Genomic DNA, 15,682 nt, shown 5'->3' with positions numbered 1-15,682 from the left:
ACATCGCATTTTTTTTTTTAATTCCAATTTCCATTCTTGCTGGATTTTTTTAAAAATCAACAAACTAAAATCGCATAAGATGGCCGATGGCTTCCAAGCACAAACGATAGTAGCGTTGTTATGTGTGTGAAAGATGGAAGGCGGATCCCCAGAGGCTGTACGGTGTACTGATAGTTACTGTAGGTATTATAAACGATTATCGTGTGAGTTGATCTATGGATCTCTGGGGTTGTCAACCGGCCAGACACGAGGCAGCCATACTGGTTAATGTTTGCCACCTATAGGACACAGTCAAGTCGACCACTGTCCGGCGTGCAGTGGGGAGCGCATCATCAATAAATTGGTATCTCTCTCGTTTGCGGTGTGCACAGCTTTACCGCGGTCGGTCGCCATGGCGACGGTGTGTATAACTGGTGCCCACGTGTCGCCCGTTGGTCGTTGATTTTTCGGTTTTTATTTGAATTTTGATTCGTATAGACTTTAAAAAAAAAATTAAAAACACCTTTGGTCCACATGGTCGTATACGGCAGCGACGGATGGAAGAGTGCGGTGGAAAAATTAATTAACCTGAAGAGAGACGACCAGGAATTCGTTGCGGTCGGTTTGTACGTTGACAGAAACGTAGCACGGTCGGCTCTAACCGATTTGTACGTCAGGTACATAGCGAGGAGTTTAGCAAGTTTTTTTTACCGTTAAAAAAAACCCAGACTGGATTTTGTATCTGCTTAAAGACGCAACGTCAAACTTTCTGTCTGAAGCCAAACGCGAATGTATCTAAATTCGCTTGGCTGTAATCGATTTGAGATTTGTTTTAGTGTCAAAAAATTAATCTGGACTACATTACCATATACTAAATATCAATATAACATATTGTCGGTTGTATATATAGTATTTAGACCATAAAAGTTTACACTATTACTGGCTGTAACTGTCTGTACAGATATTCGTTGGTCGCCAACGAGCTGACCGCACACCACGATTCGATTATTCAACCACAAGTACGGACGCTGATCAAAAAGCTTTTGTTGCCCACTTTTGGACGTTTGGTCGAACTAAAACAGACTTTAATCGACGAAGACAAGTCGATATACACGTACGGTATACGTTGAGGAGCTAAATTACTGGTTAAGATCCGGGAACAGGAATGCTGTGCGCTTATGTTAACGTTTATTGATTGACAGACCGGTGGACGAGACGTTGGCCAAGCTGCGGGTGCCGTATGATCGATTCGAGTTGAGAATACCTCGGTGTTTCTTAGACGACAGAAGGACACTGCTGGAAGGGCTGGACGATAAGGTCGATGAAATCTACAAACGAATGGAAAAGGAAAACGCTAGCGAACTGATTGGCGAAATGGAAGAGAACGCGAGGGAGGCGGAAGAGACTTGGTCGGAACCATTGATTAGGCACCACTCGTCGGGATCGGACTTCGACGTGACCACATTCAAGTCAATCGAAGAAGTACCGCCGGTCAGGTTCCGGAAAATCACAGAGGAAGACTTGGCAAGAGACAGGGGCGTTCTGTTAATACAGAAGCACATAAGGGCGTCCCGAGACCGGATCTATGCCAATGAACGTGAGTCAACTGTGTGAAACGCTACACTGCACAAACCTAACCTTTTTTTTCACCTACAGTATTAGCTCTGCAAAGGAGCCGACAGAGAATCCTGTCGGGTGAATACGTGCCGCCTAAAAGGGAAATTGCTCTGAGCGCCGCCATCAAGGTCCAACGCTTTTGGAGAAATTACCAGATGAAAAAACGAATGAAAATCAAAAATAATCAGAAAAAATTGTTGATCGGTAAGCGAAATATCGAATTCGTCGTCAATTGAAGCGTTATAATTATTAGTGTTTTGCCAACAGGTTGGCACATGGCCAGTAAAAAGCCCCCCACGTCGACCGGTGCACAAGAAGAAGATACTAGAATGGTAAAAGAAGACACTCTGTGGACGATGCAGACCAAAGCGGCCGACAAATTTTGGACTGCGGTGAAAGCGGCACAAGCCAGGCTGGACAAATATAACAAAGAAGACATCATCGACGAGATCGCAGATGAACTTAGAGCTTACATTTGGAACTACTTCGAGACCTGCGTCCACTTACCCTCGTGGCCGGATCCGACACCGGTCATGTTCACCAACGATGCCATTCTCGGATTGCCGCCTATCGGTTTGAATTAATCCAGTTAACGTTTTTTTTTTTTGGTTATATTTCGTTGTTCGGCAGTGTTAACGGACACCATATTGAGACAGCTGAACATACCAAAGATGCATTACCGCTCGGCTCTGAATCAGCGGGTACCACTAGGAGGGTCGGCCGTTTTTCTTACCGGTCGATGGATGACGGTGGAAATGGCTAAGATATTGGCGGTCATCATCGTAGAACTCGAGGAAAAGCCAGCCAGGGAAAAGGCAAAGTTGCTGAAAGAACAGGCCAAAAGGCAAAAAATCGTAACGGCACATGGTCAACGGCGATGATGTTGATGAGCTCTAAAATGATCTAAATTTCTAGGAAAAAGATCAAATCATTGCAGAGCAGAAGAACGCAGAGAAAGCGAGACAAGAAACGAGGTCATTGGGTTTTGTCCCGGAGCCAAGTGAGTTTATGGAATGGTTTAAAGAAGCACTCGACGAGTACAGCGGCAACTGGAGTATGTTTGACGGTGAACCTGACGGAGGGCACAGGCAAGACTTGATTACTGATAACGTATACGCTGACGCCAAAGTCCGGCTTAGAGCTGAAGTGGACGAAACCGTGGTTAAAGAGTTGGAAAATCTCAAAGTGTTGTTCGCCAAAGACAGAGGTGTTGTTCATAACACAATAGAGTGTGCTATATAAAGTAACAAAGAGTGTTGATATTTTTCACAGGTAAGAAGTACAAGACGCCCAAAGTAAAGGCCAAGAAGGCAGCTAAAGTTCGAACTAAGAAAAGTAAGTATCCCGAGCCCGAAGAAATATTCGAAGAACTAGTCCGGAGCAATATGATACAAAAGTCGGTTGCGGCAAATTTCGAAGATTTCAAAGGCGAGACCTCGTACAGCGCCAGCAGATTGCGAATAGAACCATACTTCAAAGATCCTCCTTATTGCGTTGGCGACGTTCCCCAAGTGAGTGGTTCAATTAGCAGTGTTGGTTGTCTTTTTACACTTTTTCGTTTCGCATAGATGCTCAAGGAGTTATGTGTATTCGGACTGACGTGTCCGGAACTCAGGAATATGAAAAGTGTGAAATTTGCGTCTACCCTGATGGTAGCCGGTCCGGACAAGTCAGGCAAGACCATGTTGACGGACGCCATTTGTTGGACTACCGGTTCGCTAAAAATTCAATTAAACTACATGAACGTGTCGGACAATTATCCCAGCAAAAAAGACATCGTAAGACTGGCCGGCATCGTATCAAAAGTTGTGTATTTGGAAATATAATAGTTTTTTTTTTTGACGTTGTGGTTAAAGTTGATTTGTGGCCAATTTTTATCAGTTTTGTACAAAATAATTTCAACATCAGTCACTTTCCACCATAGCGCCATAGATTATGTATTTTCGAAAACTCTGTTTAACCAATCGTTTATACATTTTTCACGCAGCTGGCCAAAGAATATCAGCCGGTCGTAATAGTAGTGGAAATGGCGGACGTGCCGTTTTACAAGAAAATGTCGAAAGAACTCAAGCAGTTCAATCCGAAATTGGTGGCAAACTTACTGGGCAAACTGGTAAAGACGTTTGTGAAAACCGACAGGATTTTGGTCGTGGGCAACGCGGTCAGTCCGTGGTTATGTGCCGGAGCCAAGCTAGTACGTATCGCGTACTATACAAGTTTTCACTGTTGGTAAACCTCATTGGTCTACTATAATATACCACAATGTAAGTATCAAGTATGTACTCAAATTGGAATACCGGAGTCCGTTAAAACGCAGCTAGTACATCGCACAGTAAATGAAATTGTCATCCATTTTTAATTTCCCTTGTCTCTGACGTGACGTGACGTGACATGACATGACGTGCTGTGGCGTGACGTGACGTGACTTTAAGCAAATCTCGATTGTTTGTATAAAGTTTTATTTCCATCTCGGTCGAGTTCGAATAGTGTTTTGCACTGTTATATTGTATTATTAGACACACACGCCACAAAACGATCAATACATAAGCTTTGAATGCGTTTCGGTAATCGCACGTGTTCCATCGCCGTGCGGGCAAGTGGCTGACACCGCAACACAAATCGACGGCCGTGTGGGGTATCCGCCCATCGATAATTCACTTGACTCGGCCGGTCCAACGCTTGTGTTATTACATACAAGAGCCGCGCGACAAGCATCTAAGACGTTTTTTTTCCATTCTCGTACGCGCGTTATAATCGTCTCTCTATCGTTTATCGATTCCTATGCTTTTCCTATGTACACCACCTCCTATAGGGAAAACGTCTCGGTGGTGTTCGTACACGGTTTATACAAGACGTATCCGGGGAGATTTTTACCAAAGATATGCGCGGTAGTATCGCCACAAAACGCGGCCGGTATAATAGTCATGCAAAGGAGGCGCTGGGGGTGGCGGACGGATAAAAAAAAAATATATATAAAAAAATAATGTATAATAATAATACTCGAAACCTGTAAAACCCGACGTTCTCGTTACACTACATAATAATAATATAATATAATGGTGTATACGATAACGTGTGGACCATATAATTATTTCATTCATTAACCGCATACCTATGACACGAAAAATCTCTTCGTCCCATCTACACACAAGTATTATATATATATATATATATATATATATATATTGGCGGCTGTGGCGGATAGTCCATTGTCTCGACCGTCGGTTAAATATTATATTATGATCCCAACACACACACACACAACTGCATTACCTGAAAAAGCTCGCCCATTATAATTACTATGATTAAACGGGAGATTTGTTAAGAGTCCTTTTTTTTTTTATACATATATTTATTATGTTTTCTGGCCGTTTTGGACAGACCGTGTCGATAATTAAATACATATTTTAGGAATCACAGAACGGCAGAACGTTAACCAAAAGTCTTACAGCCTACGGTTAGTCGAACCAGTATCAATATACCGTAGAGCTGTTGAGTTTGCAACATATTGTATTATATTAGGTGCAGAAAATCACGTCCCCGTGGATATTATACAGTCACGGCGCGCGCGTGTCAAGGTTTATGCGTCACACAGAAATGGCGCATAAGCGACGTTTAAAAAAACGTTCGGCAAACAGTCAGGGTCTTATTGTTGAACCGGATTTTCAATTCAAAACGGAATTTGATTTGTATCGTTTGCCGTCGTGTATATATATAATATATGTACAGATAGATACAGCACGTTCGAGCATACATGCATAATGTATAAGAGCCGATTCGAAGATTTTTTTTTTTTTTTTAAAGATTCCGAAATTGCTTTCCCCTTTTTGACGCGCAAATGCCTTTGTGCGGTGCAAAATATGATTTGTCGGCCGAGCACGCGATGAATACCAATGAACCGTATGGCCTATAGCAGCGACCGCAAAGGGGATATGATGATACACAAACCACAGCGTACATAAAACACTCTTCCTGGTGTAGGTCGATACGGCCGGGTTTTCCAAACATTCAAATCCAAACGCACGCGGTTTCCAATAAATGACCATTTCGTTTGCCAATAGGTGTCGGCTTTCAACCAAATACTGTTCACCGTGGCCGACTACGGCACGACGTTTATGCACCTGTTGGGCTTGTTGATGTCCTACCCCGCCGTGAGCCGGGACTTCCCGGTGACGGCTTTGGCCACCCTTATGATGGGCTACCCCCTTGACACGATCGCCGACATGGTCGCCCAAGTGTTGACCACCGAGAGGGTGTTGACGCTGAAACATTCGCCGCTGGACGCCAAAGAGTTCCTGTCGGTCATGCTGAACAACCCCAAAGAAGTGCCGCCGCTCGCCGACCTCTATCACAACTGGTACAGGTCCAACGTGCCCTTGGCCATCAGGAGGTCGTTGAAATTAACGGCGGAAGCGCAGGCCCACAAAGACAAAAAGAAGAAGAAATAAAAGATTCACCCGAGATGAAAAACAAAAAAAAAAAATTGGTTTTATTGCGAAAAAAACATTGTTTTCTTCGGTCTTATATAGTCAGTTTAAGTTAAATTCCAATGTAAGACACTCTTTTAAATAGAACCCGAAACACCAAGTGGACATGATAGAAACGTTTGAAAACCTTGTTTTTTGGCCAAATAATAATTTAATACATCTTGATGCAAATACTAGTTTTCAAACAGATCAATCGCATAAAAACTGGGACCGTGTATGTCGCACTCCAAGTGCAAGACAGCGACAATTATAAAAGTTTGGGTTTTTTTTTTAGTGAAGGCTACAGGTTACCGTAACCCGACCAACGCAACACCTCGATAATACATTTTTGTGTCGGCATTGAATTTCTTAATTTTTGCGGTTAAAAAATAATAATACCGCCACATTTTTAGATACCGTGCCGCAGTTGGATGCTTTTTATAGACCAGCATAAAAAATCAAAACTGTGTTTCCAAGTAATAGTTCTTAACAGGTTTTATCGTCTCATTAAAGCTGATAAAACATTTGGTTTAAAACGGTAAACTGTCACAAAAACTATGCGTGGCCAACCCTTTTGTTAAATCGCCATAACCTGGTAAATGTTGGTGACTGCTTGAGATTCGATTAAGTAGCTAAAGCTTTTAACCGGCTCTAATCAGTTTCAATTTCCTCAAAAACTTGAATCGTCTTGCACCGCAAAGGGTTTGATGTGTGCGCCCCACAGGTCGGTCGAAGGCGTGTGAACTTTTTTTTTCTCGTAGTCGGACCCCGGGGCGTTTGCACTTTCTTTAATAAAATCGGTCGAGACCCCCTTTTTTTTTTCCTTATCTTTTTTACCGTATCTGTTTAGCCGGCAGATTTTATTACACGCGGTCCGAGAGGTGTGATGGAAATGCCTGCGACACAGCGGTTGCCAAGGGGGTGGTTGACGGCCAGAGTTTGCGCCCGGAGCGCATTGATCGGCGCCAAACCCTTATACCCACCCTCACCCCCTGCCCTCTTTTTGGTTTACCATCCCCTTTGGTCGCAAAAGCTCAATATGGCTCCGCGACACAATGCCCTTCACCGCCGCCGTTTGTATCACCACCGTTGACGCGTTTTTTTTTGTGTGTTGGTTTTTTCATCCCCTCAAACCGAGGGGGGGGGAGCACAAGCAAAAACGGTTAGGCACGTTGTCCGTCCGAAACCGAAGATATTATATCTATGCACTCTCTAAAAAAAAAAATGTTAATAAACTTAGTAAAAATCTCAAGTCGATGTGCGACCGAATAAAGGAAAAAAGTAATTCTTCCATTACATACCTACAGCGTGGTTTGAGAAATTGTATCAAACGTCTGTAATGTTATCACCATCGATCATCGTTAATCACAGATATATATATATATATATATATGTATATAATAAATTATATTGCTAATTATAGAGTACATGCCGCCAATTGAGATAATTGAAGTTACCATTTTCCGCCACATTTGTGGAAATTAGAACCTTATCGCATGAAAATATGTTTATAGGTAACAATATTGCAAGTTATAATTTGATAGCACAGAATCACAGATACACACATAAATCCCACAAAAATGGCCGACGTCGACTTCAATTCTTATCACTAATTAACAATCTAGTTCATTAACAATATTTTCGACACTATATAATTCGATCAATCGAAATTGGTGATTTGAAAGTCTATTGTTTTTACTACAAGTGTACTATCTGGTTTTATACATATTTTTTAATCCGTGATATTAAACCGTTAGGTATACAAGCATATTTTACATCAACGTGCATGGGGCGTTTAATGGACTTGTACTTATATTCAAATCACCTCGTCGCTCATAAATTCATACTTGAAAATCGATCGGTAATAATTTACTTGTCGAATAAATCAAACGCGACAAACGAATCGACTAAGCTATATGGGAAATTAACGTTTTCCGCCTTTTTTTCTGGTATTTCATCGTTTTACAGTTTATATTATAATGTACAAAGCCGTTTTGATTTATACGGCATAATCGCTTGGACCTCGGGTTATCCTCGAAAAATATATATCAAGTTTACCGTACCTATATTATAATATTATCTAAATGGGCATTTTTTTTTTACCCAATAAAAAACGTCCCACACGGTACGTTTCGCGTCCTACACGTCACGCGAGTACCCGTACAATGTTATTTATTGATTAAAAAAAAATTCCCATCAGGATTGGCCAGGGCTAAATCCAGAGCACCTTCCATTAATGCTAGTTTATAATTATTTAAGTAGTAAAATCCTTGTTAAAGCAACGCACAAATTTAAGACAATGTTTTATTGATTTTGGTAGAAAAATGGCATAGTCCTTTTTTTTTTCCTTTAAGATCTTGCCACCGTTTGTCGCTGTTACTGGATTTCGAAGAAGCTCGTTCGAGTAAGTTTAAAACATGTATTTGTAAATAATTAACGTGGACAAACAACCGGAAGTTTATTTATGTTTTCATATCTATAATCAGTTTGGCGGCGATTAATTATTACTTGTTGTTCCTAAGCGTTTCGTGTTCTGGGAAAAAATGTGTTTTGCTCAAAAACTTCTTTTTAAAAACTTCATTTACACGCGATCGCTATACTGGGTATAATAATATAATCACTCGCATTGTAAAACTACCGAGAAACGAATCGACTTGCAAGCCTTCCACGAAAAACTACGCCTCTTAATATAAAACTAAAATTTTAATATTAGAATAAAGATAATAATTAGTAATAAGGCGGTAATATGGATTTAAATGTGAATTACTTCACTGCAAAATGCTATCCCCGAAGTAGTTTTATCATTACTTACTATAAATTAAGTATCTACATTATTATTGGCTATGTATATGCTATGTTCTTTTAATTATTTATTATTATTATTGTATGTTCATCAAATAAAAAGCATGCTTAATATAATACAATATTAAATTTTTCAAATAGTTAAAAAATTAGTCAAATTTAAATAATAGTAAAACAATCAATTTTAGCGTTAATCAAAATAAAGTATTAAAATCTATATTTACTTTAATTTTACATTATTAGAGTTTCGATAAATTACAGTAAAATCATGACAACTTTGTACAATTTCAAGAAAAACTATAATGAGAGCAAAGGAGAATTATTTAATAATTGTATTCTCCTTCGGTGTACCAATGAAGTGTTGGAAAATTACAATTCCAAAATAGAAGTTTTCGAATAGTTATATTTTAATTATACTTGTATGTATTTCCAAACAATAATCATTATTGTTTATTGTTACTAAAATTATTTAACAACCGTATCCAAATATTATTCTACTAAAAGTCAATTATTATTTATACAATCTTATATTATATACCTATTTAATTAAATCCATTCCGTACGAACTACGACGGTAATATATTAATATCTGAGTTAATTTATTTTTGAGGTGATCCTCATTTTTTGTTCTTGTTTATTATTTTTTAATGTATAAATGTTTTAAAAAATTCAAAAACTATTTAAGTATACTTACGGGCAAGTGTATAGGTCGTTTTCAGCGAACCTAAAAACAAAAACAACAAATGTTAAATTAGTCGGACCAACAACAGCTATACATGTCAAGCTAAACACTCAGCTTGTTATTTCATAACTAGAAATTTATATTATGTCCCTCTGTGTTAACCATAGTTTTAGTTGGTTCCCGTTCAATGTAAACAATAAAAGAGTTGAACGACCACCTGCGGCCAACTCGCTTTTGACAATAATAATATTTATATAATAATAATATGTATATTATGTATGTACAATCGTGCAGCCCGCAAATCTGTTTCAAACCGCCATCTGGTACGGTGGTCATAATCCATAAGACAATATAAAAAAAAAAACAATATACAAAATAATAATAATATATTCAGCCAGCACAAGCCTTTTGCCGAACGGCGGTACCCGGAGACCTTTTGATGTGTGTCGTCCGCGGTTAATTGGCTCATCGCCTGTGCACTTAGACACGGATGTACACGTCATAATATATAGGTACGACCCTTGCGTAATATTATTTTTGCCCCCCCCCCCCTATGCCTCTGTACTTCTCTGTGGGCGGCGAATTCGAATTTCACGGACGGGTTGCGATTTGGTCGCGAGAGGGAAATCAATTTAAAAATATATATATTGTAATTTGAATCTTTCGGGGCGAATAAAAAAAAAATATTTAAAAAAACCAACACATACATACACCGCCCAGACGAGCGGCGCTGATGGCCTCATAATCGTTTTATTCGGTCCAAGTAGTCTTGCACGGTCCGTTTGAACTCACCCCTTTTTCATGCGGGATCAAAGTTGTTTGATTATTCGATTTTACCAGCCGTGGACCATATTATCATCGTGGGTCTGTGCCGGAGTGAAATCAAAAAATAACAAACGACAAACGACAGCCATTGAAACCACTCGACGCTAAAACGACACGCCGAATGAACTAAAACGGGCAGTGCATCAAAATTACAGCCGAAACATTGTATGAACCCAAAGATAAAATATAGATTGCACAAGACGTGGACTCGGTGAACTGCTGTGAAGTTGGACCGGATGAATAAAATAAAGCCCGTGTAGAAATCAAGTAGGACGTAACCGGTTAGGCATGCCAGCATTTATATTTCACGAATAAACCTTTTGTATAATTTTAGAATTCATTTGGACTTCTCAATTTCATAAAAAATAAGTACAACAATTTACAAGGGGAATAACAGTCCCATCCGGAGATAATAATAAAAATAAAAATAAAATACACTAAAAGCTTTATTTATTATTAAAAAAATACAATTTAATTTAAAATGTAATTTTCCTGCTCAAATAGAAAATATTAATGTCATAATTTAAACGATAAGTCAAGAGTATACATGAAGGAGAGTGAAATACTTTAATATTGACAATGTAATCAGAATAAACCAAAGAAAAACAGTTGTAAGATATTAGCGTTAATAAAATACACTTTGTATATTATAAAATCAATGGTACTAAAATAAAGATAACCCTTTCACCTTGCATAAAATAGAGGCTTTTAAATGATCCACCAACGATAGATGATTTCATAGTCGATAAAATATAGTTTGATGAAAAAGATCAAAGAAAGGCCAAAGTCCTTGTGGCAAACGGGGCTAAGGCTGGGTTGGCCTAAGACCCGAATCCGCGCACTTGCTCTTTATATAGACGCCAGATTTCTACATTAAAAAAATAATCGCCATAACTTATAAAAGTGTGTTCGATTAGGTGCATTAATATATACACATTTATAAAAAGGGTCGAGTGCGGGTTTGGTCGAAAACAACGTTGTATTGTATTTTGTATTTATATAGCATACATATTATATACATGCCGGGCATTGTTGATTTTAATTATCCCAATGACACGGTACGTGTTGCGTTTACCGATAGAGCCTGTACACAATGTGATATAAAAAATATAGGAAAAAAAAATATCACCCTCCTGCCAAGGCCATGAAAATCCTCCGGCGACACATAAATACTGTGTACTTTACAATCCATTAGGTCTAATCCGGATGATTGTCCGTAAATCCCGGCGGCTAGCCATTGAACCAAAACGGACCCGGGGGAAGGTTTTTTTTTATTTAAACTTTTGATTCGTTTGGAGTGGGTCTATTGACTGTATGGATTAGCATCGTCACGCACATATAAAGTACTTACACACAATTATAATATTCATACAAATAGCCATATCAATAATTACAAACCATATCAGCTAGAGTATAACAAATTTGTACCAAAAATCATAATTTTCACATTAATTACCTACTATATTGTATTACTCAAGTTCCAGTTCAAAAGATTGATATTCAATTAGTCATTTCCAACAGCTATCATTGTACGTTAATTTGGTCAACAGCGGTTATCTTATACCAAGATGTCGTTGGAACGGTGCATTATGATCCATCCAAAGTGTGTTGAGATTTTGTATCTTGTGTCTCACACACAAGAAACGGTTTAAAAAACTGTTTTTTGTAACTATCGAACTGGCCTATTCTATTCAATTTAAAACGCACCACCGTTGCGGTCGCGCTTAATGTGCATATCTTAAGAGTAGGTATATGTGTATAATATAGCAGTCATTACAATTGGATCTACCATAGAAAATAAAAATCGTATATAGGTAATAATATCGTGCAAGCCCCTAAGGGTGACCGTGCGATGCTCTTCTAAAATGGTAATTACACCGGACGGATATAGGATTATTATTCGGCGATTGTATTATTATTATCATACACACGACTACCGAATTTATTATATTATTATTTCTTTTTTTTTTTTTTCATATAAATATGTATGAGCACCGATCGAAAAATTATAATCGTTATGTACAAGAGCTGGAAGGGGAGGGTCGACGGTTGGGCCAAATTGTATTGTATGTTTTCTCTGGCTCGTTTAAGCACTACCGAAAACAGTAGCAGGCATATACAATATAGTATTATATCCAACAAATTTATTATGCTGATTGCTATAATTTTCATCATTTCTACAACATATCAGGGGCAGGTACAGATAATGATAGGGCTGAACAGTAGCCGTGTATGATTGTGTGTGATTGACGGCGCGGCGTGCGACCCCCGAAGACATTTTATTAAAAAACAATATCTATGTGCGCTGTTATGTATATAATATATCTGTTCCCACACAAATACACGCACGAAATCATGTTGGAAAGAAATAAATTTTTAAAAAAAAAATTTCCATAATCGGTAGCGGTTGCTGTGTGTGTGTGTGTGTGCTTGGGGATGTCACGATTGCTGCCACGGTTTCCCATATAGAAACAAGTTAAACGCACACAACAACCGCCGCCGTTTTACCCAAGTCCTCCCACTATAGGTAGTAGGTATACTAATATTTTCATTCGGTTCTCAACAGAAATAAGAAAACCACACACCATCGGTAAACCGCAATTAACCGGTCGATATATAGGATAATATTGTTATTATAGAATTCGCCCCGCAGACAAACGCACATATCGTTTGTGTATAGTAGCCACAATTCCAACAGCATTACACTATACCCATCATTATAATACATGTGTCTACACTGTGATTTTTGTTTTTTAAACATTACCGTGAGACCGAAATCGCGTTTTTTTTTTTTAAAGGAATTCCACCGTAGACGTTTAAAAACGGTCAAGAACGTTATTTGTAGTCTACCGGACAATCTTGTGGGGAAGGACTACGAGGAGGAGCTTGATATGCAGAAATTGTAATAATTATTGTTAAACGATTACTAAACCTCTCCGTTCGGTCCTCCTCCTATGGGTACACTTGCTTTGCACTCGACCGTCGATGTCCTTCGTCGGTTTTTAACACTTGCCAATTTATGCTAATTTATGGTTGCCACAGTTAACCATGTCGGATTTGGCGCCTCTCCTTGGCACTGCACATCCAAAGTGTACATGGACACTTAGAATTCATAACCCTCCATACATTTAAAACCACAATTATTTACGGCTGCAACGCGGAAAAGCCGATCAGGAACATATTTTTTTTTTTGAGTGGCTGTAACCTATCTCGTCCCCTCGCAAAAAGCTACCACAAACGGTACACATCTATTTTACAGTCAATATTTTTCTTGAGACTGTCAAGCAATTTATTATCTATAAACACACCGTGCATTGACCTGCAATAATAAAGTTTTATTATACCTAATTATTTTTTTTCTCCGAATAGGAACCGCGGAATTCTTCGGCCGATGGACTCGATAAAGATTTGAATAAATTATCAATTACCCAACGCCTTAGGGCCTAATGTACAACGTACACGGTTTTCAGCATAACGTATGGTGTCGATTTGGCCGCAGTAGGTATGTACATACATATACCGACGGTAATGATAATTATATGATCCGGGGTCTGTACACTCATACAATTAGACAGTCAATTATTGTGTTTGCAAAAAGTTGTTACACGCTGAATATAAAATATATACAAGATTACAGCATTAGTTTACTTTTTTACTGCCGCGATACAGCAGTGTCTGCTAATCTATCCTCATTCCTTAAAACCCCTTAGTATAAAAAAAATGTATTTTTCTTAAAAATGGTTGCGTTCCAAGTCATAAGATCTCATTATTCTTACCCTGCACTAGAATATTTCAATTCAACTTAATTACTTTTAGTTTTACAACGTGCAAATTGTATATGTTGTGCATTTGATTTTTCTGTTCAAAAGTCCAACATAAACATTTAAAATGGCCTACGGTGGTGAATTATTGTAAGTTGTAAAGGTCAACATAAAAGTTCAAAGAAATAGAACGCATTCCGGTCGTATGAACTTTGAACAAAAGTTTACTGAAACTTAGTAGCGGTTTCTTAAACCGTATTCAACGGCCCGCAATTGGACCGTTAAGACTAAGTTGTTAATTTGTCAATAATAATAATATACAAAACAACGTTAACGGTAATTTTACTTTAACAGTGTTTATTACAAAAAAAAAAAACCACTTTGTGAAATCCCAGCTTAAGTTTTCTCATATTCATAGTTCAACAGCTTTATATACTCGAATATTATTACAACAATCCCTACAACTTTTCCGGATAGGTATGTGCCGGTTATCTATGCATTATGTTTTTTTGTATTGTACCTACTAACTCAACGGTTCATATTTAACAAAAAGCTCATTGTTCTAAGGATTTAACATTTTTTTTTTTGTTGCAAAAGTTCATTCCAAGTGCTTTGCTACTTCAACGTTCTAATCAGCACTAACGAGCGTGCACGTGCGTTTCGCGCTAGAACGATATTATAATAGAGTTTAATTAAAAAAAAATCATTACAATGTAAACAACTCCGCATATTATATTATATAGCCAGCCGTCCGCATGTGTTTCGCCGGCCTATTGTTGTCGTCGAGGAGGGTCATCTGGAGAAGAGGTTCGACAACAAAATACTATACAAGTACATAACACATAATAATAATATGTATCTACTGTTAGCGGGCGGCTGACTCACTGTGTCAGCCAGTTTAGCTTACAATGCAGCATAATACACATAACCCAACCGGCTAGTGTATAAAACAAAAGTTGAATTTAAAAAAAAATAATGATATGCTAAAGAACAGACCGGAAAAAATGTATAAAGAGTTAAAAACTATCGATGGATTAGAGCACTACTCGTTTTAAGTCCACGTTATCATTCCAAAATACAATTTTTGATACCAATAGTTAGTAAAGATTGAATGCGCTTTTAAGGTCTTAAAATCTCAAATTTTTATGTGTTATGATAATTACATTTGCAATGAAAACTTTTTAGTACAATCTTGTTAAAAGTAAAAAATGTAATTTGCTCTCTTAAACAATTTCAATTTTGTGACTTTATTAAATGAATATGAACAATTCAATTTCAGTGCAAATATAAGTATGTATGGACTGTTTTTTTGTTCTTTAGAAATATCATTGTACAGTTATTGTTAAAAATTTACAGATTTTTGCGTTTACAGCTATAATATCAATCTATTTTTTTGGACTGATTTTCAACACATTTTATTTAGGTTCAGTTTAAAATCAAATGAATACATTTAATTCAGCTGTTGGAATCTGATCGTGGACGTCTAAATATGTTATTAATATTCAAACAAAACCAATCACTTATTTGGCTAGTTAGTTATAAAATCTATT

General features: G+C 38.0%; 2 protein-coding genes across 3 annotated transcripts in view; one reads left to right on the top strand and one right to left on the bottom strand.

Moving 5' to 3' along the window:
- LOC126844467 (transcription factor AP-2-epsilon) overlaps nucleotides 1-15,682 on the bottom strand; it is a 125,499-nt gene that overhangs the window by 86,212 nt on the left and 23,605 nt on the right. The window contains exon 2 of one of the 2 annotated variants that reach the window (XM_050582697.1): nucleotides 9,559-9,588. The exons of the other annotated variant lie outside the window; for it this stretch is intronic. The gene's annotated coding sequence lies outside the window, so the exon portion shown is untranslated. The remainder of the gene's footprint in view (nucleotides 1-9,558; nucleotides 9,589-15,682) is intronic. 2 annotated transcript variants of the gene reach the window in all.
- LOC126841420 (dynein regulatory complex protein 11-like) lies at nucleotides 514-6,044 on the top strand. The gene is made up of 11 exons (XM_050577897.1): nucleotides 514-656; nucleotides 941-1,093; nucleotides 1,182-1,576; nucleotides 1,636-1,800; nucleotides 1,864-2,169; nucleotides 2,227-2,450; nucleotides 2,512-2,803; nucleotides 2,869-3,107; nucleotides 3,165-3,374; nucleotides 3,584-3,790; nucleotides 5,658-6,044. The coding sequence occupies exons 1-11, from the start codon at nucleotides 514-516 to the stop codon at nucleotides 6,042-6,044; spliced, it is 2,721 nt and encodes a 906-aa protein (XP_050433854.1).

The sequence above is a fragment of the Adelges cooleyi genome, unplaced genomic scaffold (assembly GCF_023614345.1).
Source record: "Adelges cooleyi isolate 19-005CV unplaced genomic scaffold, UGA_ACOO_1.1 ACOO_flye_CR_arks_rails_tigmint_CR_PRNA_108, whole genome shotgun sequence".
In the NCBI taxonomy this organism is placed as follows: Eukaryota; Metazoa; Arthropoda; class Insecta; order Hemiptera; family Adelgidae; genus Adelges; species Adelges cooleyi.
This window is presented reverse-complemented; position numbering and strand designations above follow the sequence as displayed.

Excerpts from the sequence above, each read along its gene's own strand:
- LOC126841420 (XM_050577897.1), top strand. The coding sequence starts at position 514 with ATGGTCGTATACGGCAGCGACGGATGGAAGAGTGCGGTGGAAAAATTA. Across the intron at positions 2,451-2,511 it reads AGGCCAAAAGGCAAAAAATC|GAAAAAGATCAAATCATTGC; the intron begins GTAACGGCACAT and ends CTAAATTTCTAG. Across the intron at positions 3,108-3,164 it reads GCGTTGGCGACGTTCCCCAA|ATGCTCAAGGAGTTATGTGT; the intron begins GTGAGTGGTTCA and ends CGTTTCGCATAG.